General features: G+C 51.7%; 1 protein-coding gene across 1 annotated transcript; it reads left to right on the plus strand.

Moving 5' to 3' along the window:
- Positions 1-11,014: 11,014 nt before the first annotated feature.
- On the plus strand, positions 11,015-21,437 carry Lrp10 (LDL receptor related protein 10). Its single transcript, XM_090345223.1, has 7 exons — positions 11,015-11,295; positions 11,601-11,645; positions 12,683-12,818; positions 16,480-16,670; positions 16,785-17,802; positions 18,061-18,190; positions 18,283-21,437. The coding sequence occupies exons 1-7, from the start codon at positions 11,259-11,261 to the stop codon at positions 18,871-18,873; spliced, it is 2,148 nt and encodes a 715-aa protein (XP_090201349.1). The 5' UTR covers positions 11,015-11,258; the 3' UTR covers positions 18,874-21,437.
- Positions 21,438-22,227: the final 790 nt, after the last annotated feature.

The raw sequence follows: 22,227 nt of genomic DNA on the forward strand, positions 1-22,227 counted from the left end.
TCTAATGGAGTTGGATAACGTCTTCCCCCAAACACCCTCAGCAGAGGGGATGGGTACTGACAAGATAGCTCAAAGGAAGTTCAGGGTATCTGGGGGTGGCGTGGCCAGAAACTCCAAAGATGAGCTCATGGCCCCTTTGTGTCTTTGTGGTCCACATCTGGAGACAATTACAGATGTTATCCAGTGGGAGTTCTGCAAAACACAGCTGGAGCCAGTGGCGAGCCCGGGGAGGGGGGCTGCCAGAGGGAAGGAGAGGGGGAGCCTAAGGCTCCCGTGGCTGGAGTGCGGTTTCCCCATCACGAGGAAATTATTTGGCCGTGATTCTGGAATCACAAGATGCTCTCTGAAGCCAAGTGGGGAGAGATGGGAGGGGAGGATTAGAGACAAAGGGAGAAGAGGTAGAAACCTAGCTTTGCAGTCAGAACTGCAGGGGTTCTGGGGGTTCCCGTGTGTCTAACAGGCTGGGGCCTGGCCCATCCATCCCAGAGGCTGCCCTGCGACCCTGGAAGGGATCTCAGTGGTCACAAGATTCCACTTGGGAAAACTCGGGGATCAGGCTGAGGTGACAGGAGACAAAGGGCCCAGTGGGCTTCTGAAGATCCTCAAACTGCTTTCTCTGGCCTGGCCTCTTTTGTCCATTGGGCCTGACCCAATTCCTCCGTTCCAAGTTCCTTTATTCGAAAGCAGTATTTGTGAGTCGCAGCGGCCAGGAGAAAGCCAACGGGAATCTTCAGGGCAATTTCCTGGGCAGAGCCCAGGAAAAAGAAGTCTGAGAAACTCCTGGCCTGAGAACAAGGGTCAAAGAGGAGCGGTGCTCTGCCCACCACTGCACCCCACCCATTTGGAGGGGCCTAAGAACTCCCCTGTCACCATGTCCCCTTCTCCAAGGTCCTTACCACCCAGCTGGGCCCTCCTCCAGGGTTGCCACCAGACCCGAGGTGAGTGGGCTGCGAAGGGGACATGAGGAGAAACATTGCACTTTGAGGGAAGGACTGGGTAGGGGGACCCCCTCAGCCACTGAAGTCTAGCCAGGCTAATGCTCTTTCCCCCAGGACACCTCTGCCAGCCATGTGACTTCCCAGTCCTCTCTCCCTGGGTGTCTTCCCTTCCCAGGGAAGTCACGGGCATCTGCTGACATGGCCCCAGTTTTATCCAAGATGAAAGGGAGGCCTCAAATAAAAAAGACAAATGACATGCTTTAGGACCACAGCTGAAAAGCCTGATGTGACTGATTTTCTTTTCAGTGCAAGCAGGTTCTGACAAGCGCCTCTGCCCCCCCCCCCCTCTCTGGCTAATACTAGGTAGGGCTGGAACTCAAGGCCTGGCTGCTGCCCCTTAGCTTTTTCTGCTCAAGACTGACGCTCTACCACTTGAGCCACACCTCTAGTTGTCTTTTTAGTGGAGGTAAGAGTCTCACTGGCTTTCCTGCTCTGCTGGGCTTGGACTGAGATCCTCACAGATCTCAGCGTCCTGTGTAGTTGGGATTTGATGAGGTGGGTGTCTCAGGGTGGGTGAGTGCACACGTGCTGGCATGTTGGATCTCCCATCAGCATGGGAGGGGAGCGCACATGCGTGTGTGTGTGTGTGTGTGTGTGTGTGTGTGTGTGCCTGCTGACTGTGTCTAGGACAGGGACAGGAGTGCAACAGGGGTGAGGGAGAACAGATGTTCCTTAGGAAGTTACACAGTGAAGTCCTTCACTTCCCTTTTGAGGGCAGAAAAGCAGGCACTCTGAAAGGAAGACAGGGTAGAGTCCCAGGCTTGAATGAAAAAAACCAAGTGACAGCACCCAGGCCCTGGGTGTAAGCCCCAATAACTGATACCAAAAAAGGGGGCCAGGGACCAGGAGTGTGGCCTAATGGAAGAGTGCTTGCCTATCATGCAAGAAGCCCTGGGTTCGATTCCTCAGTACTACATACACAGAAAATGCTGGAAATGGTGCTGTGGCTCAAGTGGTAGAGCTCTAGCCTTGAGAAACTCTGAGGACAATGCTCAGGCCCTGAGTTCAAGCCCCAGGACTGGCAAAAAAAAAAAGGGGGGGGACAGACCATGAAAGCAGCTAGGGAGAGGGTCAGGGTGGTGGGCGGCTATGCTCAAGATCCTTGAAAGATGCTTTCAAGGTGCTACCTAGCCCCTAAGTTCCCCTGGGAACTCTAGGCAGGGCTGCCTCTTGTCCTGAAGCCTTTGGCACCCTTCTGCCCCTTGTGACACCCCCAAATGTCACTTCGCATCCTTGAGGAGACGATTACTGTAATATACCCCATCCCTGGGGTTTCTACCCTTCTCCCTTCAGTCTTAGTGGACCAAGGAGCCCTTGAGCTGCCCATGAGAGGCCAGGCAGCCAGGGCCTGGAAGAGAGGCTAGCCTAAATGGCCCAGAGCCACCTTCCAAATGAGCTCACACTCATACTTTCCACTCTGGCCAGGCGCCGATGGCTCAACTCCTTCCAGGCCAGCCTTCCCAGCCAGACCCAGCCTTCCTTGTCCTCCTCTGCCACCAGTCCTGGCCCGAGAGTTTCCACCGCAGTATCATCTGACACTTAGACCAGGGCTGTCCTCCTAGCCTCGGGGAACAGCATTTTCTGCCTTCATGATGAGCCCAGCATTTCTCAAAGCCCTTTATTCCCTGTTCCCAAAGATTCACATCACAATACAAAAGAACAGCAAAGCCAGTGGTTCACACCTGCAACCCAAGATACTCAGGAGCCTGAGATCTGAGGATTGTGGTTCAAAGCTGGCCAGGGTAGGAATGTCCATGAGACTTTTATGTACACCCCCCCACACACACACGCAGGGCAGAACTGGAGCTGTGACTCAATAATACTAGCTTTGAGCACAAAAGCTCAGGGATAGCACCCAAGACCAGAGTTTGAGCCCCAGGATCAAGAAAAAAAAAAAAAAAAAGGTAGAACAGACACAAAATATGACACTAGTAAATGACGGAAGGACTTCCTTCAAAAAAGTGCCAGAAGTAGCTCACTGAGTCAGAGACCAGGTCACGTCTGGCAGCTGCCGGGCCATAGCACGCATCCTGCCTACTCACTTGACTTGCCAGTAAGCACTTCCTTCACTCAGTCAGCATGGGTTTCTACATGAGGCAAGGCTGGGTTTCCCACACAGCAGCTCCAGCAGGTGCCTCAGAAAGCAGGAGGCAGGAGGCAGGCACCAGTGGCTCACACCTGTAATCCTAACTCAGGAGGCTGAGATCTGAGGATCATAGCTTAAAGCCAGTTCAGGCAAGAAAGCCCATTAGATTGTGTGTATGTGCATGTGCCAGCATATTCGTGCATGGCTAGTATTGAGGTTTAACTCAGGGCCTGGGCTCTAGCCCTTAGTTGTTAGTTTTGTTGTGGTTGTGTTGGTGTTTGTTTGTTTTTTGCTAGTCATGGGGCTTGAACTCAGGGCCTGAGCACTGTCCTTGGGCTTTTCTCAAAGCTAGCACGGCCCACTTGAGCCTCAGCATCACGTCCAGCTTTTTCTATGTATGTGATACCGAAGACTCAAACCTGGGTCTTCGTGCATGTTAGGCAAGCACTCTACCACTAGGCCAAACTCCAGGCCCCATGTTGGTGTTTATTTAAGGCTGGTGCTCTACACTTGAGCCACTGCCACTGCTGACTTTTTGATGGTTAATTGGAGATAAGAAGTTGCACACTTTTTTTTTTTTTTTGCCAGTCCTGGGCTTGAGCTCAGGGCTTGAGTTTTTTGGGTTTTCTGAAAGCTAGAACTCTACCACTTGAACCACAGCACCCCTTGGGGCTTTTTCTGTGTATATGGTACTGAGGAGTCAAACCTGGGTCTTCCACTCTACCACTAGGCCAAATTCCCGGCCCCCACACACACTTCTTATGCAGGTAAAATCCTCTCCTTACCATAGGGCCTCCTGCCCCGCCCCTCAGGACTGCCTAGCCCGCCCTTAATCTGGGAGTGCTACTAAACTGCCTGAACCCAAGTCTTTGGGAGCTGTTAACCTCCCCACTCTGGAGGGCAGAGCAAGGAAGGTGAGATCATCCCCGCACTGCTAACCTCGCTGCCCACGTCTCCAAACCCTAATCCTCCACGGGCTCCCCCATTCCTAACCCATGCCTAGGCCAAACTGCACGTGAAGGGTCGTGGACGGCCGCGGGGCGGGGGAATCTAGGGGAACACCCCTCCCACGCCAGCTCTCCGCCCCGGCAGCCCGCGGGCCGCCTGCTGGGCGGGGGCGCCCCCTGGCGCTGGGCGTCAGAACTGTGGCCTGGACCCAGGGTGGGGAAGACGGGCCGGGGCCCAGGCGGGGAGGCCACCAGCCCGTCCCCCCCTTTCCACCCCGACACCTGTACTTAAAGGGGTGGGATTCCGGGCTAGGCCGGCAGATTAGCCGTTCTTAGCCTGGCAGCTGCAGCGGGGGAAACGTCAGAGTTTCCGTCCCTGGGAGGAGGTGGCTCTGCAGCCCTGGCTGATTCCTGGGAGGGAGGAGAGGCAGCAGGGGGGCAGCCGGATGCAGGGAGGGAGGGACGGAGGCTTCCCGGTGCCCTCTCAGGGCGGGATGGCCCCTGACCCCGGGCAGGGTCAGCAGCCCCAGTGAGGTCGCAGGACATCCTGGAGCTCTCTCTGCACAAGGCCCGCTGTGCTCTTAAGAGTGGTCATTTCTGCGCCAGGTCGATTTGGCTTTTAGGCTGGCGCTCTACCACTTGAGCCATACCACCAGCGGTAGCTTTCTGGCCGTTAATTGGAAAAAAGAATTTTTAGGACTTTTCTGCCCTGGGCCGGCTTCAAACTTCAGTCCTTAGATCTCAGCCTTGCAAATAGCTAGTATTGTCAGTGGGAGCCAGTGCCCAGCCGGTTGTGGTCTAAACTGGGGTTTGAACTTAGGGCTTTATACTTACTTGGTTGGTGCTCTATACCACTTGAACCATGCTTGCACCCATGAGTTTTGCTGGTTATCTTGGTGTCTCATAGACTTTGGATCTCAGCCTTGTGGGCCAGGAGCTTGGCCTAATGGTACAGTGCTTGCCTAGCATGCATGAAGACCCAGGTTCAATTCCTTGGTACCACATTCATAGAAAAAGCTGGTAGTGGTGGATCTCCAGCCTTGGGAAAGCCCAAAGACAGTCCTCAGGCCCTAAGTTCAAGCTTTTTCTGTGCATGTGGTACTGAGGAATCGAATCCAGGTCTTGGTGCATGCTAGGCAAGCACTCTACCACTAGGCCAAACTCCTAGCCTACTGCATATTTTGTACTAAAGTTTTTCATGTTAAATATATGATTGTGCTAGTGCTGGGGTTTCAACTCAGGCTTTGTACTCTCACTTAGCTTTCTTTTTTTTTTTTTTTTTTTGGATCAAGGCTGGAACTCTACCATTTCAGCCCACATCGTGTACTTCCAGCTTTTTGCTGGTTAGTTGGAGATGAGTCTCATGGACTTACTTTCCCTGGGCTGGCTTCAAACCTCCATCTTCTATCCTCTCTCTTAGTACTTCCGTTTTGTGATACCACAGGATCCCAAAACTGGGAATGTTGAGGTCATTACTGATCCAGAGAAGGATATCCGTAGACCATGTAAGAAGCTGAATTGTATCTCATTTTCTCCCTAAGCATGGACTAGCTCCTCATAAACATATGGTAGGGGCTTCAATGCTATGTCCTCTTCAATCAGAGAGGTTTCCCATGGAAAATTTTCCTGGATTCCACATAATTTCTAGCAACCCCCATTTTTTCCCTATTGTTTTTCCTTTCTCTCAGCCAAAATTTCTCTCCCTCTCCCTCTCTTTCCCCCCACCCCTGGGGTGTGGGTATGCAAGTGTGTGTGTGTGTGTGTGCGCGCACGTACACATGCACACATGCATGCGCACATGCATGCACACATGCACGCGCACGCTCTTTTGAGACAGCATCTATGTGGCCCAGGCTAGCCCCAGATTCATGATCCTCTAGCCTCAGCCTTCCAGTGCTGGGATTTACAAGTGTGTGCTACTATCTCTGGTTTCTTATCAACCGAGCTTCTGTATCTGCATCACATTTACCAAAACTACTTCCTAAAAGGCCTTCCTGACCCATGTTTTTTCACTCCAGGGACTTTTCCTCACCCCTAGTTTCTCTGCCTTATTTTAGCATCTAGAATAACATGACTGGCCTCCAGCTCCAGTCTAGCCTCCTGACCACTATTGCATGATTAAAACCTTGACCACAGTCAAATGAGAGACCTTGAGACAGGGTCATCAGGATAAGTTAACCTCAAATTCCCAGCATAAACTGAGATAATAAATGTTGTTTATTTCTTTCAACTTTTAATGTTTAGGGTAACAAACTTAGGCATCAGAAAGAGAGTGCTTCTATGACAAATATCTAAAAATGACTTTGCAATCAGGCAGAAACAGGAACGAATGAGGTGTCAGTTAGATTTATATGTCTTGGGGCTGGTAGGTGTGGCCTAGTGCTAGAGTGCTCGCCTAACATGCATGAAGCTGTGGGTTTGATTCCCCAGAACTACATAGGTAGAAAAAGCCGGATAGTGGTTCTGTAGCTCAAGTGGCAAGAGTGCTAGCCTGGAGCAAACAGTGTTCAAGGACAGTGCCCAGGCCCTGAGTTCAAGTCCCAGGACTGGCAAAAAAAAAAAAAAAGATTTAGTTGCCATAAAGCAACTATTAATAGAACCATGATGGCCTAAAAGAGTCAAAGAGCAAAGGCTTAAAGTGAGGAAGTATTTTTGTTTGTTTTTTGAGAGGGGAGATTCTGAAGTCAAGCCTGCCTGCTCATGGCTGGTACTCAACCACTTGAGCCATATTCCTCCACTTCTGGCTTTATTTTTTTTTTCTACTTAACTGGAGATAAAAGCCTCTCAAAGCTGGGAAGGTAGATTAGTGGTATAGTGCTTGCCTAGCATGCATGAGGCCCTGGGTTCGATTCCTCAGTACTACATAAACAGAAGTGTCTGGGCTGGCTTTGAACGGAGATCCTCAGATCTCCGCCTTCTGAGTAGCTAGTATTACAAGCTGAAGCCACCAGCACCTGGTTAAAATATGCTAATAGGAACTCTCCAGATTGATGTCAGGTTTGAGATATATACATATATATATATATACATATATACAACAGCATATGTATATATACATATATATTGTGATTATATATATATATCACAAATGTGTATTTCAAGTTAGTACTGCTAATTTTGTTATCATTCAGCCCATATTGCTCCATTGGCTTGAATCCAGGGAGTCTAAGTTTATGATATTGCCTAAGTAATGCTTCCAAAAAAAGAGAATGTTTTCAGAATAATGTGTCTAGTTGTGCCAGGTACGAGTGATGATCATTGCAAGGGCTGGTATTTGGTCAAGAAGACAGTCCGTGCCAGAGTTCAAAAGAAGAGGAAGAGCTGGCACTTGTGGCTCACGTCTGTCATCCTAGCTATGCAGGACAGTGAAATCTGAGAACAGCAGTTCGAAGCCAACCTAGGCAGGAAAGTTCAGGAGACTCTTATGTCTAATAAATCACTCAGAAAAAGCCAGAAGTGGTGCTGTGGCAAAAGAAGCTCAGGGACAATGCCTACGCCCTGAGTTCAAACCCCAGGACTGGCAAAATAAAAGAAAAAAAAGAATAGTTACAAACACGATTAAATTGCTAAAGTGTCCAAGGGAGATAATTCGGTAGCCCAGGTATTAGCAACAAAGTAAGGTGGAAGAACCTAGAAGGTTCTAGAACCTAGAGGTCAGGCTGCCCCAAGAGAGCTAGAACTTTGGACGCAGCACGACTCCTACTGGACACAGAGATGAAGTAGGGGAATAGGGACTACCCTGAATCCTCCTTCCCCTCCCACCCATCTCCTTCTAGTGCCTCTCCATTGCAAAACCTAACCCAAGGTCACACCGCAAGGGATTATGGGAAATGTAGTTTAAGGCAGAAGACAACCTGAAAGCAGACAGGTGAATGTCTGACTGACACATCACCCCTTTCCTCTTTGCATATTCCCAAACCATCTGTTTTAGAATCTATTTTAGAAATTATCCAGGTATTAAATAATTCCTTGCTCTGAAGAGTCTATAGGCAGTCATATTTAGCAACAAGGACTGTAATCCAGACAGCTTGACTCATGTCTAGGCTTGCTTTTCTTTTCTTTCTTTCCTTTCCTTTTTGTGCTGGTCCTGGGGCTTGAACTCACAATATGGACTTTGTGCATGAGTTTTTGTGCTCAAGGCTAAAAGTCTATCACTGGAACCACACAGCTCTACTTCTGGCTTTGTGTGTGTGTGTGTGTGTGTGTGTGTGTGTGTGTGTGTGTGTGTGTGTGTGTGTATGTGTGTGTGTGTGTGTGTGTGTGTGTGTGTGTGTGTCTAGAGATAAGAGTCCAATGGACTTTCCCTCCCCAGGGATGGCTTCAAACTGTGATCCTCAGATCTCAGCTTATTGAGTAGCTAAGGTTAAAGAGTGACTCACTGGACCAACAAGTCTAGGCTCTTCTACATGCTAGTATGTTGATATTGAACAATGTAACTAAAATGTACATGACTCAGTTTCCTCAATTATAAAATTAGGATTAAAAATTATATCTACTCCTTAGGGGTGTGGTCAGCATTCCACAATGCCTAGCATAGGATAAGTATACTATAAAATCCTTGAATAAAAATGTTAAAGCTGGGCACACGTGGCTCAAAGTGATAGAGCACTGGCCTTGAGCTGAAAAAGCTCAAGGCTCCCAGGCCCTAAGTTCAAGCCCCATGACCAGCCAAAACAGAAAACAAAACAAATGTTGGTGTGGGGGGTCGGAAATGTGGCCTAGTGGTAAAGTGCCTGCCTAGCATGAAAAAGCCCTGGGTTTGATTCCTCAGTACCACATACATGAAAGATCCAGAAGTGGTACTGTGGCTCAAGTGGTAGAGCTCTAGCCTTGAGAAAGCCCACGGACAGTGCTCAGGCCCTGAGCTCAATCCCCAGGACGGCAAAAGAAATGTTGGTGTGGCTCAGGTGGTAAAACACAACCTCCTGGGTTTAATTGCTAGCATCAACACATACACAAATTTATACTTAATTTCATACTTAATTTAGATATCTTTTTGTTGCTGTTGGTGGTGGTGGTTGTGGGGCTTGAACTCAGGACTTAGGTTCTGTCCCTGATCTCTTTTTTTTTTTTTTTTTTATGGGTCATGGGGCTTGAACTCGGCCTGAGCGCTGGCCTGGAGCTCTTCAGCTCAAGGCTACCACCCTACCCCTGGGCTGGGGCATTGTCCCTGAGCTCACCAACTCAAGGCTACTGTCCTACCCTTGAGCCAAGCCCCACTTCTCATTTTCTAGAGGTTAGAGATAAGAGTTTCAGGTCTTTTTGTGCCAGGGCTGGTTTTGAACCTTGATCCTCAGATCTCAGCCTCCTGAGTAGCTAGGATTACAGATTTGAGCCACCCTGCCCGGGTGCCCTGATCTCTTTTGCTCTAGCACTTTGAGCCACAGACCCACCTCCATTTTTTTTGAGTGATTAATTGGAGATAAGAGTCTCAGAGTTTCCTGCCCAAGCTGACTTTGAAGTGTGAACCTCATATCTCAGCCTCCTGAGTAACTAGGATTACGGGTGTGAGCCACCCATACTTGGCAAATACTATTGGGTTTTTGTTGTTGTTGTTGTTGTTTTATGGTGTGTCATAAGGCTTGAACTCTAGGCCTAGGTGCTGTCCCTGAGCTCTTCAGCTCAAGGCTACCTCCCTACCCTTGAGCCACAGCCCCACTTCCCCGTTCTCTAAAGATTAAATGGAGCTAAGAGTCTCAAGGCTTTGTAATGCCCGAGATGGCTTTGAACTGGGATCCACAGAAAACGCCAAAAGCGGCACCGTGGCTCAGGTGGCAGAGCGCTGGCCTTGAGCAAAAAGTGTCCAAAGACCATGCCCAGGCCCTGAGTTCAAGCTCCAGGACTGGCAAAAAGAAAAAAGGGGGGGGGGGCGGGAGTTTGGCCTAGTGGTAGAGTGCTTGCCTAGCATGCACAAAGACCTCCGTACCACATACGTGGCAAAAAGCCAGAGTGGTGCTGTGGCTCAAGTGGTAGAGCCCTAGCCTTGAGAAAAATCCAGGGACAGTGCTCAGGCCCTGAGCCCAAGCCCAGGACTGGCAAAAAAAAAAAAAAAAGTCTGCTGTAACTGATTAAGAGTCAGGGATGCAGGGCTGCCTGTGCTTGGCAGTGTGCTTAGAGCTCCACTTGCCTAATTTCCCCAAACGTTCTTACTGCATTTACAATTGAGAGGCACAGAGAGGCTGAGCAATTTCTCAAAGGCACACAGCCAGCAAGCGCGGAAGGCAGATGTTTGCATTTATTATTTATCGAGTTCTTACAGTGTGTCAGCGGGAGAGAGGCTCAGTTCCGACCAGGATAAACAGTGTAGGCCGGAGCTTCGCCTACCAGGAAGTTTCAGTTTGCAGAGCAGGGGCGGGGCGGGGGCGGGAACGAGAAATAAACACGCACTGTAATAAACAGTTGCCATACCAGGGGGTGATTGCTTACAATGCTTACCACCAAGAAAGTGCCGCCGGATCTCAGCCAGCCGGAACCACGGAAAGGGCCACGGTCGAAGAACAAGTGGATGCTTTTAACAGCGATTTACAAAAGTGTCCCGGCCCCCAAACCGGGTGACACCCCCACCCCAAACGCAAAGCAGCGTGGAAAGCGGAAGCCGCCGCCGCCGGGAGAGCCCGTCGGGTCCCGTCCGCCGCCGCCGCCGCCGCCCGGGAGGGGCTAAGACGACAGGTGGGCGTGGCCGAGGCGGCCGGTGGGCGTGGCCGCGCGCTGATTGGCAGGGGTGGGCCCGGCTCTCCTCCCGCCCCGCCCCCGCCCCGGGCCGGGCGGCTCCAGCTCCCGGGGAGGCCGGGGGACGGCCGGGGCGAGGCCCGGGCCGCGGTGCCGCGCGCAGCCGCTTCCGCCTCCTCAGCTTCCCGGCCGCGTTCGGTCGGCTGGACGCACAAGGCAGCTTAGGGGCGCCAGGCCAGCGCTCGGGGAAGACTGACAGTCGGCAAACTTTGGCCGGCGGAGGAAGTGGCCTGCGGCCCCCGCAGGTAGGGCCTGGGCGGGGGCGCTTGCGGTCGGCGGGAGAAAACAACCTCCAAGTTGGCGCGGGGCCCCGTCCTTGCCCCGCGCCGCCGCCCGCCGTCCGCCGTGGCGTCCGGAGCCCGGGGCGCGCCGGGGCCATGCAGTCCCCGCGGGGCGGCGCCGCCTGGGAGCCCGGGAGCCGGGAGCGCCGCTCCCGCCGCACTCGCTAGATGGCGGGGGCCCGGGGACACTCCCCGCACCACCGGACCACGGCCCAGGATGCTGCCGGCCGTCCTCCTCCTCCTCCTGCTGCTCGGTAAGAGCCCCGCCGGCTCGCGCCCCCGGGCCCTCCCTACGCGCTCCCCTTCGCCACCCCCGGCCGCTGCCCGTGCCCCCGAGCCCCCCGCCGGTCCCCAGCCACCCTGCTCCCCTTCCCGCCTTTCCCCGACCGCCCAGAGCCCCTGCTGATGGACCCTGCCTCGAGATCCCAAGTTGTACCTTCCTCGCGGCTCCACTGCCCTTCCTACCCAACTTCCCGGAAGTCCCCCTGGGCTTCCCTGAGCGTTCAGGTGAGAAAACCCCGGTGACTCGCTCCCCTGCCCTCCCTGCCTCTCCCTCTAGGAGGCGCTGTGGCCCACCCGGACCGGTTCCTGGTCCCCAGTCCAGGTGAGTCCGCCGAGCCCCGGGACCCTGCGGGCCTGGGGATGTGCAGGCAGGGCTCTCCGCTATGAGTTTCACAGATGGAGTGGAGACGACCCATCGTTTACCAATGGGAAACTGAGGTTCGGTGTTGTTGTTTTTGATTTGTTTGGTTGCCCGTTCCAGGGCTTGAACTCGGGGGCTCTCGTGTTTTCACGCTGGAAGGGTGTTCTACCCTTTGAGCCTCTCCTCCAAGTCAGTCATTTTTGCTAGTTAAGTGGAGATCTTGTACACTTTTCTAGCCAGGCTACATTCCAACTCTGAGTCCAAATCTCAGTATCCTGTGTAGCTAGGATTACAGGGTGGTGTGAATCATCATGCCCAGTCCTTGGTGTTTTTGTCGTTGTTGTTGTTGTTCTGTGCCAGTCCTGGGGCCTGGAGCTCACCCTCAGTTTTCTGTCACTTGAACCACACCTCATTTCCAGTTTTTTGCTTAGGTAATTGAAAGGACAAGAAGGTATCAAGATTTATTTTCAGGGACTGACTCCCAACCTCAGTCCTCAGATCTAAGCCTTCTATAGCTAGGATTACAGGCATGAGCCACCTGTGTCCAGTCTGTCCTTGTTTGTGCCAGAACCAGGGCTGGAACTCAGGAGTTTCAAGCTAGTAGTTGGAAGTGAAGTCTCACAGACTTTTCTGCCTGGCCTGGTTTCAAACCAGTTGACAGCTTCTTGAGTAGTAAGGATTACAGGTGTGAGCCACCAGCACCTGGCATAGTTGCTATGTCACCTTTTTCCAATGGTGTATCCTTACTTGGTTTCTATAGCTGGAAATATAGGCTTCTTGGCCTAGGGGTTGCCACCAGCCAACCTCAGCAGTGGTGCTGATATTTAAGGTGAAGCTTTGAAAAGTGTGGAGGGGAAGAGCCAGGCCAGTGGGCTCAGATGGGGTGACAGTGTACAATACTCTGCTCCTGCTTGAAGAACTGAGGCTCTTGGAGACCACAGTGCTGGGAAGGAATGGGATATTAAGGAGTTCTCCACAATGTCCTTTCCTCCATCCAGCTTGTGAGGCTCCACCAGCCGTGCTGTTAGAAGTGCAGGGCACCTTGCAGAGGCCCCTGGGCCGGGAGAGCCGCAGCTCCCCGGCCAACTGCACCTGGCTCATCCTGGGCAGCAAAGAGCAGACGGTGACTGTCAGGTGAGAAGCCAGATCCCTGCACCTTCCCCCTCCCCTGTGGACATCTGGGGTCACATCTCCTTGGAATGTTCATCCTTGCCAAGAGAAGTGTAGAATTTCATCTGACCTGGTCTGCCATAGAACATTAGCTTGCCAGGCACGGTGACTCATGCCTGTAATCCTAGCTATTCAGGAGGCTGAGATCTGAGGATTGAGGTTCAAAGCCAGCCTGGGCACTAAAGACAGTGAGACTCTTAGCTCCAGTTACCCACTAGAAAACTGGAAATGGTGCTGTGGCTCCAGGGGTAGGGTGGTCGCCTGGAGCTGAATTGTTCAGGCACAGCACCCAGGCCCAGACTCCAAGCCCCACAACCGACCCAAAAAAAATAAGAAAGCTTATTGGGCCGGATGTGTCAAGTTGGAACTGGTTTGAGGTGGACTACTTCTTCTTCTTTTTTTTTTTTTGGTGGTCATGGGGCTTGGACTCTGGACTTGGGCGCTGTGCTGAGCTCTTCAGCTCAAGGCAACCCTCCCATCCCTGAAGCCACAGTGCCACTTCCACTTTTCTAGTAGTTAATTGGAGATAAAGAGGCTCATAGTCTTTAATGCCCAGGCTGGCTTTGAACCTCTATCCTCAGATTGAGGTGGACTTCTATATTGGGTTCTAGGCATCTCCAAAAGACCGCAGTAACTCTAGAAATATGATTGTTCTGAGTCAGGAGTATAGTCTGGTGGCAGAGTGTTTGCCTAGTATGCATGAAACCCTGGGTTCGATTCCCCAGTACCACATACACAGAAAAAGCCAAAAGTGGTGCTGTGGCTCAAGTGGTAGAGCCTTGAGAAAGTTCAAAGGCAATGCCCAGGCCCTGAGTTCAAGCACAGGGCTGGGGGGGGGGAGCTTGTTCTAAGGAGTCCTTCAGTATGTTTCATGGCTCTATTTTTGATTGTCAGTTTAAAACCTTCCTTAGGAATAGATATGTAGTAGCTCAGAGGTGAAGCACTTGCCTAGAGCTGAACAAGTTCAGCACCATACCAAAAAAAAATCCTTTCTCAGTTATTTTTTGTTGTTTTGTTTCAGTTTTGGTTTTTTTTGGTATTAGCTTTTGGAGAATGGATTTTATTGCTACATTTCCACCTAGGTTTATATTGTATTCCAAACAGTCTCACCCCCTCTTTCACATTCCTTGCCTTTTTGATCCAAATAAGATTTCCTTGTTTCATTTTCCTAATTACAATTTTGACAGTGTTCAGCCCACTTTTAATTTATATATATATATATATATATATATTTACTTATGTTTTCTGCTGGTGTTGGAGATTAATTTCAGGGCCTGGACAGTGGTCCACGCCCCAACTTTTTGGTCGTTAATTGGAAACAAAGGTCTCACAGACTTTTCTTCTTGGCCTCAAACTGAAGTACTCATTCAGATCTCAGCCTCCCAAGCAGTTAGCATTACAGGCAAGGGGCACTAGCTTCTCCCGCTCTTTTTTCCCCCCCATTCCTGCGGCTTGAACTTGAGAGGCCTGGATGTTGTCCCTGAGCTTCTTGTGTTCAAGGCTAGCTCTCTTCCACTTGAGACACAGTGTCCCTTCCAACTTTTTTCTGAGTAGTTTATTGGAGATGAGTCTCACAGACTTTTCTGCCTGGGCTAGCTTTGTATCGCAATCCTTAGATCTCAGCTTTCTGAGTAGCTAGGACTATAGGTGTGGGCCGCCAACACCTGACTTCCATGACACTCTTTATCTCCAATAAATTACCAAGGGATGGAGGGGGGAAGCTGGAATTGGAGCTTTGGCTCAACTGGTAGAGCACTAAGCTGAGCAGTAGAAGCTCAGGGATGATGTCCAGTCCCTGAGCTCAAGCCCCAGGACAGGTCTTTTTTTTTTTTTTTTTTTTCTCCATTGGTTGTGGGGCTTGGAACTCTGGGGCTGGGTGCTGTCCCTGAGCTCTTCAGCTAAAGGCCACTGCCATACCCCCCTGAGCCACAGTCCCATTTCCAGTTTTCTGCCCAACGTTTTGGTCGTTAATTGGAAATAAGAGTCTCGTGGACTTTAGTTCCTGGGCTGGCTTTGAACTGAGATCCTCAGATCTCAGCCTCCTACATAGCTAGGATTACAGGTATGAGCCACCACACCCGGCTTTTTTTTTTTTTTTTTTTTTGAGATGGGGTCTTAACTGAGCAGCCCAAGCTGACCTTTGAACTCCTCTCCATCTCCTATCTCAGCCTCCACAGCTAAGGACATGCACTACAACATCCAACTGTTTGCCTGCCTTCCTTCCTTCCTTTCCTCCTTTCCTCCTTTCCTTCCTTTCCTCCTTTCCTCCTTTTCTTCCTTCCTTCCTTCTTTCCTTCTTTCTTTCCTTTCTTCCTTCCTTCCCTCCCTCCTCCCATCCCCCTTTCTCTACCCCCTTCCTCCCTCCCTCCCCCCTCTCTCTTTTTCTTTCTTTCTTTTTTTCTAACCTTGGAAACTTTTTTTCATATATTTTTATTGTAATTAATAGAAGGGATATATTGTATTCACCAGATAGAAGGTGCATTATTTCATAAGCATTGATACCCTTCCTCATGTCTTGGTCCCCATTTCCCTCCCCCTAGCCTTCTTCCTTCCCCCCCCCCCTCTCTCTCTCTCTCTCTCTCTCTCTTTCTTTCTTTCTTTCTTTCATGACCATCCTAGGACTTGCATTCAGGGCATAGGCACCATCCCTGAGCTTTTGTGCTCAAGGATAGCACTCTACCACTGGAGTCACAGCTCCACTTGTGGCTTTTTGGTGATGGATCAATTAGCAATAAGAGCCTCCTGGACTTTGCTGTCAGGCTGACTTTGACCTATGATCCTTAGATCTCAGCCTCTTGAGTACCTAAGATTATAGGCATGAGCCACCAGTATCCAGCTTCCTTCCTTCTTTTAAGTTCTGGGGTACAACTCAGGCCCGGATACATGCTGAGCAAACATTCTACCACCAAGCTGTTAAACATTCTGAGTCTCCTCAAGCTACCCCGCCTGTGAGTCCTAAGGTTGGGCTGACGACGTTCATGTGCTATGAATGCAGCAGGAGAGAACTCTCTGTGTATCATGAGAATCTCAGGTCTCACCTGTCACCTGGGCCTGGTGAGTTCTGGTTAACTTCTATATGATTGATTGTCAATTCATAGTGACAGTGGGCAGTGATACTGCAGCAGCTGAAAAGCAGTAAGACAAGGCAGTCTTCCAGGGGTTCTAGGGTTTGTCTCTCATGGTTCCCTGGCCTGGGTTAGAACATTAGCCATTAACTACATTTACTTGCAAAAGAAAAAAAAAAATGGCTAAGCTTTCCTTTGGCTTTTTAAAAACGAGAGTTTTTTTGGTTTGGTTTGGTTTGGGTTTTTTTTTTTTTTTTTTTTTTTGGCCAGCCGTGGGGACTGAACTCAGGGCTTGAGCACTGTCTGTCCTTGGGCTTTCCTCAAGGCTATGGCTCTACCACTTGAGCCACAGCACCACTTCTGGCTTTTCTGTGTATGTGGTACCAAGGAATCAAACCCAGGTCTTCATGCTAGGCAAGCACTCTACCACTAGGCCAAACTCCCGGCCCCTTGGTAAGAGATGTTTGTGCTTCTTGGCCAACAGGGACCTGGAGGGATGGAGACGGAGGAATGCAGAAGTAATCTAGGCTATCTCATGCCTTGCTTGCTCTCTTCTTTAGGTTCCAAAAGCTGCACCTGGCCTGTGGCTCTGAACGTTTAAATCTGCACTCCCCACTCCAGCCACTGATCTCCCTCTGTGAGGCCCCTGCCAGTCCTCTGCAGCTGCCAGGGGGCAATGTTACCATCACCTACAGCTATGCTGGGGCCAGGAAACCCATGGGCCAGGGCTTCCTGCTGTCTTATAGCCAAGGTAGGCTGTAAGCATGATAGAAGCAGCCATTAAAATGGCTGTCCCCAGGGAAGAGGTAAGGATCCTAAAGGTTTCTCTGGTGCTTCCCCATTCCTCTCTGTGTTGCCTCTCCAGACTGGCTGATGTGCCTGCAGGAGGAGTTCCAGTGCCTGAACCACCGCTGTATACCCGCTGCCCAGCGCTGTGATGGGTTCGATGCTTGTGGTGATGGCTCTGATGAAGCAGGTTGCAGCTCAGACCCATTCCCTAGCCTGACCCTGGCTCCTGGACCCACCCTGCCTTGTAATCTCACCTTGGAGGACTTCTATGGGGTCTTCTCCTCCCCCGGATACTCACACCTGGCCTCGGTTTCCCACCCCCAGTCCTGCCTGTGGCTGCTGGATCCTCACGATGGCCGGCGTCTGGCAGTACGGTTCACAGCGCTCGACTTGGGTTATGGAGATGCAGTGCACGTATATGACGGCGCTGGGCCCCCGGAAACCCCACGGTTGTTACGCAGTCTTACCCACTTCAGCAATGGCAAAGCCGTGACTGTAGAGACGCTGTCTGGGCAGGCCGTCGTGGCTTACCACACAGTTGCTTGGAGCAAAGGTCGAGGTTTCAATGCTACCTACCACGTGCGTGGCTACTGTCTGCCTTGGGACCGACCCTGTGGCTTGGGATCCGGCTTAGAGATTGGGGAAAGCCTGGGCGAGCGCTGCTACAGCGAGGCACAGCGCTGTGACGGCTCATGGGACTGCGCCGACGGCACCGATGAGGAAGGCTGCCCTGGCTGCCCACCAGGACACTTCCCCTGTGGAGCTGCAGGCACTCCTGGTGCCACCGCCTGCTACCTGCCTGCTGATCGCTGCAACTACCAGACGTTCTGTGCAGATGGCGCCGATGAGAGGCGCTGCCGACACTGCCAGCCTGGCAACTTCCGATGCCGGGACGAGAAGTGTGTGTACGAGACCTGGGTTTGTGATGGGCAGCCAGACTGTGCGGATGGCAGTGACGAGTGGGACTGCTCCTACGCCCTGCCTCGCAAGGTCATCACAGCGGCGGTCATTGGCAGCCTCGTGTGTGGCCTGCTTCTGGTCATCGCACTGGGCTGCACCTGCAAGCTCTACGCCATTCGAACCCAGGAGTACAGGTCAGTGGGGGAGGGGGGGAAGGGGGCAGCTTTGCGGGCCGGCCCCCTTGGGGAGTGCTCTCATGTCGCCTGGCTCTGGCTCTTGGACAGGTCAGACTCTTCAAACAGTCTCCAAGGAGGGAACATTAGATGATCTTTAGACATGCCACAGCATAGCTCAGCCTGCCTGGCATGGATAGGGATGGAAGAGGCCAATGCAGGCTGGGCAAGCTGTCCTGTGGGCACCACCAGGGACTGAGCAACCCTTTTTCTTTCCAGCATCTTTGCCCCTCTGTCCCGGATGGAGGCTGAGATTGTGCAGCAGCAGGCGCCCCCCTCCTACGGGCAGCTCATTGCCCAGGGAGCCATCCCTCCTGTGGAAGACTTCCCTACAGAGAACCCCAATGATGTGAGTTGGTCCCTGGAACCCCGTACCTCCAGGTCTAACCCCACTGCAGCCCCATCCCTTGACCTTCTGACTCTCACGTCTTTCTCCTTTAGAACTCAGTACTGGGCAACCTGCGGTCTCTGCTACACATCCTGCGCCAGGATATGACCCCAGGAGGGGCCTCAAGTGGTCGCCGTCGGCAGCGTGGTCGTTCAGTGCGTCGCCTGGTTCGTAGGCTTCGCCGCTGGGGCCTGCTTCCTCGAGCCAACCCCCCAGCCCGGGCCTCTGACCCCAGACCCCAGGTCACACCTTCCGTTCCTCCTCTTGACACCCAGGATGGAGGCACAAGTCCAGCCCACGAGGGTGGGGCAGTCGGTGGGCAGGATGAGGGGCAGGCCCCCCCTCTCCCCATCAAGTCACCCCTCCCACCTGCCAGCACCTCTCCAGTAGTCCCCCCTGCTGTCTCTGAAGCCCAGGGGATACCTCCCTCTGTGCCCCTAGAGCCATCACTACTGTCTGGAGTCGTACAGGCCCTGAGAGGCCGTCTCTTACCCAGCCTTTGGCCCCCAGGGCCAGCCTGGACCCCACCAGGACCCCACACAGCAGTCCTGGCCCCAGAGGATGAGGATGATGTGCTGCTAATGCCTCTGGCTGAACCAGAGGTGTGGGTGGTTGAGGCTGAGGATGAGCCACTGCTTGCTTGAGGGGGCCCTGACCGGTCACAGTGGATAACTGTACTGGTGGCTCAGCTTCCCCATTGTGTAGCAGCTGCAGTTAGGTGTCCCTCGGGCTAGGAGAGCACTCACCTTCAGCCCCTTCTCTGTATGGCCAGAACAGCTGTCCCTCCCTCACTTCTGCCCTCCCTGTATCCCATCACTGTCCAGGTGGCTACTTTATCACAGTAAAGCTTGTAAAGGATTATAGGTGCAGACACTGCATCCTTACCAACCCCTACCCAAAAGTGGCCTTAAACACCAGAATGCCAGTTGGCTGGAGATTCTCCAGCCCCCAAGTGAAGGGTTTTGTACAAGGTTTACAATTTCCCAACCTCCATGTCTATAAAGCCTGGCTCCAACAACAAAAAAAAACACAAGGGCTTTTGTCCCATAACTTGCTCATTCCCCAGAAAAATAATAAAGGAATCAGGCTTGGGAGCGTGGCTCAGTGGTAGAGTGCCCACTTTTAGCATGTATGAGGCCCTGAGTTTGACCACAGCACCACAGAAATATAATAAAGCAAGTGTTCACATTTGGCAAATGAGCTATGAGTCTGAGCTCTGCTTCTCTGCCCATCTCTGAGTGAGCTCACTTTGTTTTGCCCCTCCTTGGCAGAGGCCTTAGCTTGGCTGTCTACCTGCTACTTGCTTCCTGTTCATCTTCCAGCCACGCATCCACCCCTGGTTTTTAGACCACTCAGCAGGAAAGAACATTCAGGGAAATCTAAGGACCAGCCAACTGTTCCCTGCCTGGAGCCCAGCCCTATAGTGACAGACAGCAGGAGTGAGTGCCAAGCTTCTCTTTGCTCACCGCAGGCAGGAATCTAGGCAGTCAGCAAGACCCTGCTGCTGAGAAGGTTCCCATTTATGGAGTTCGGTCAGAGCCACAAATCACAGGAGCAGACTGTCCTTGGTAGAACAGAGGAGTCCTGACCACGGCCCTCCGCTCACATCAGGCTCTTCAAGATCTGTCCCACCCGAAACAGTTGAGGGCTAAGCCTGGATCTAACACAGCTAGCAAAGATTAGTTGAGGGAAACCTATTGCCAGTGGCTTATGCCTGTGATCCTAGCTACTCAGGAGGCTGAGATCTGAGGATCATGGTTCAAAGCCAGTTTGAATACTAAAGTCCTTAAGATACGTTCAATTAACCACCAGAAAACTAGAAGTGATGCCACGGTTCAAAAGTAGCGCTAGCCTTCAGCTCCACAACTGACCAAAAAACCCCAAAAAGTGAGTAGAGAGCAAGCAGTGAGTGCTCAGAGCCAAGGAGCTAAGAAGGATGCGCAAAGTGACAGGACTTGAGGGCTGGGAATGTGGCTCAGTGTTAGATGCTTGGCTAGCATGCCCCTCTCCCAGGGACCAAGGTGTCAGAGATGTGGATAGTGTAGGGACCGGAGTACCCTCCTGCAACCTGGGCACGTTGACTTGGCTCCTCGAACTGTATAACCCTCTCTAAAGATGGAAGAAGGGGCTCCCGAAAGGCCCTTGCTCATAGTTCTCCCTTTGGATCCTCCTTCCCCCATCTCTCCAGTGGCTCCGGTGGCTTCCAGCCACCCCGGAAGCCTGCAGCTTGATGCTTTTACCCTTTGACCTGTTCCATACCTTTTTCCTCTCAGGGGTATCTGCCAGAGGGCATTAGAGCAGAGTCTCCTGAAAAGCCCCTGGTCTTCCGTGAGCAGCACTTGTGTTAGAAGTTGTTTAGGTGCTGGCTGCGTGCTCTCAGCTACAAGCAGTAACAGTACTGATCTGCCCAGGGAAGCCAGAATGGCGGGAAAGAGCATTGCCCTTGTACTGGCAGCATGGGGAAAGCAAGGGGATTCTGCCTAACTCAGGGAAGGGCATTGAGCAGTCACCCTAACTCCATTCCCCAGGGCCCAAGAAAAAGAAGCAAGGTGGGAAGTCAGCTTTCTGTTACTCTGACAGATATTTGAGACAATCAACATATATAGAGAAAAAGATTGTTTTGGCTCACAGTTCTGGAAGTTTCAGTTTATAATGGCTAGGCCCCATTGCTTTGCTGGGTGGGAAGGGAGGGGGTATACCATGTTGTGATGGGAAACAAAACTAATACAGAGCAGAGGGACAGAAGAGACCAGCGTCCCACAGTCCCTTGCACTGGTACTGTCTCGTAGCTTTTACACTCAAGGCTGGCGCTGTACCACTTGAATCACAGCCCTACTTCCAGCTTTTTAGAGCTAAGAATTGAGGGCCTAGTGACCTAAAACCTCCCACCCCAGAGTGCTAAGGGGCTGTGTACCAAGCTTGTAACAAACATTCCAGATTTCTATCTGTGACATAGGCCTTCTTCAAATGATGAGCCGGAGGTCTGACTCGGGAGGTAGAGCACCTGCTTAGCAAATGTCAGATTCTTGTGTTCAAACCCCAGTTACGTTTTCCCAATTAAAAAAGAAAAAAAATCTTGCCAAGATAGCACTAATCTAGAATGTCCTGTCTGAGTTGTGTGAACCCATCAAGGCTCCCTTTGGGAGGAAATGTTCCAGATACAAGATGGGGATCTGTCTGACTCAGTCTGAGATTAAAAAAAAAAGAACCCTGGAAACTTAGTCCTTAAGACTGGGAATGTGGCTTAGTGGTAGAGTGCTTGTCTAGCACACACCAGATTCAATTCCTTAGTACCACATACAAAAAAAGCCAGAAGTGGAGCTGTGGCTCAAGTGGCAGAGTGCTAGCCTTCAGCAAAAAGTGTCCAAGGACAGTGCCTGGGCCTGAGTTCAAGCCTAGGGACTGGCAAAAAAAATAAAATTCTGTCCAGACACTGGTGGCTCATGCATGTAATCCTAGCTCTGCAGAAGGCTAAGATGTCAGGATCATGGTTTCAAGCCAGCCAGGGAGAAGAGCCCCCTGAAGACTTTTTTTTCCCACTCCTGGGGCTTGAACTCAGGGCCTGAGCACTGTTCTTGGGCTTCTCAAGACTAGAGCTCTACCACTTGAGCCACAGTACCACTTTGGTGTTTTTTCTTTTTTTGGGGGGGGGGAGTGGTCAGTCCTTGGGCCCAGGGCCTGAGCCTGCCCTTGGGCTCTACCACATGACCCACAGCACCAGTTCTGGCTTTTTCTGTGTATGTGGTACTGAAGACTCAAACCCAGGGTTTCATGCATGCTAGGCAAGCGCTCTACCTCTAAGCCAAACTCCTGGCCCCTGGCTTTTTCTACATATGTGGTACCAAGGAATCAAACCTGGGCCTTTCTGCATGTCAGAGACCTGGGTTCAATTCCTCGGTACCACATACATAGAAAAAAGCTGGAAGTGGTCCTGTGGCTCAAGTGGTAGAGTTCTAGCTTTGAGGGAAAACTCAAGGACAGTGCTCAGGCCCTGAGTT

This window comes from Megascapheus bottae, chromosome 14, assembly GCF_031878675.1.
Source record: "Megascapheus bottae isolate mThoBot1 chromosome 14, mThoBot2.hap1, whole genome shotgun sequence".
In the NCBI taxonomy this organism is placed as follows: domain Eukaryota; kingdom Metazoa; phylum Chordata; class Mammalia; order Rodentia; family Geomyidae; genus Megascapheus; species Megascapheus bottae.

Excerpts from the sequence above, each read along its gene's own strand:
- Lrp10 (XM_090345223.1), top strand. The coding sequence starts at position 11,259 with ATGCTGCCGGCCGTCCTCCTCCTCCTCCTGCTGCTCG. Across the intron at positions 12,819-16,479 it reads GAGCAGACGGTGACTGTCAG|GTTCCAAAAGCTGCACCTGG; the intron begins GTGAGAAGCCAG and ends TCTCTTCTTTAG. Across the intron at positions 16,671-16,784 it reads CCTGCTGTCTTATAGCCAAG|ACTGGCTGATGTGCCTGCAG; the intron begins GTAGGCTGTAAG and ends TTGCCTCTCCAG.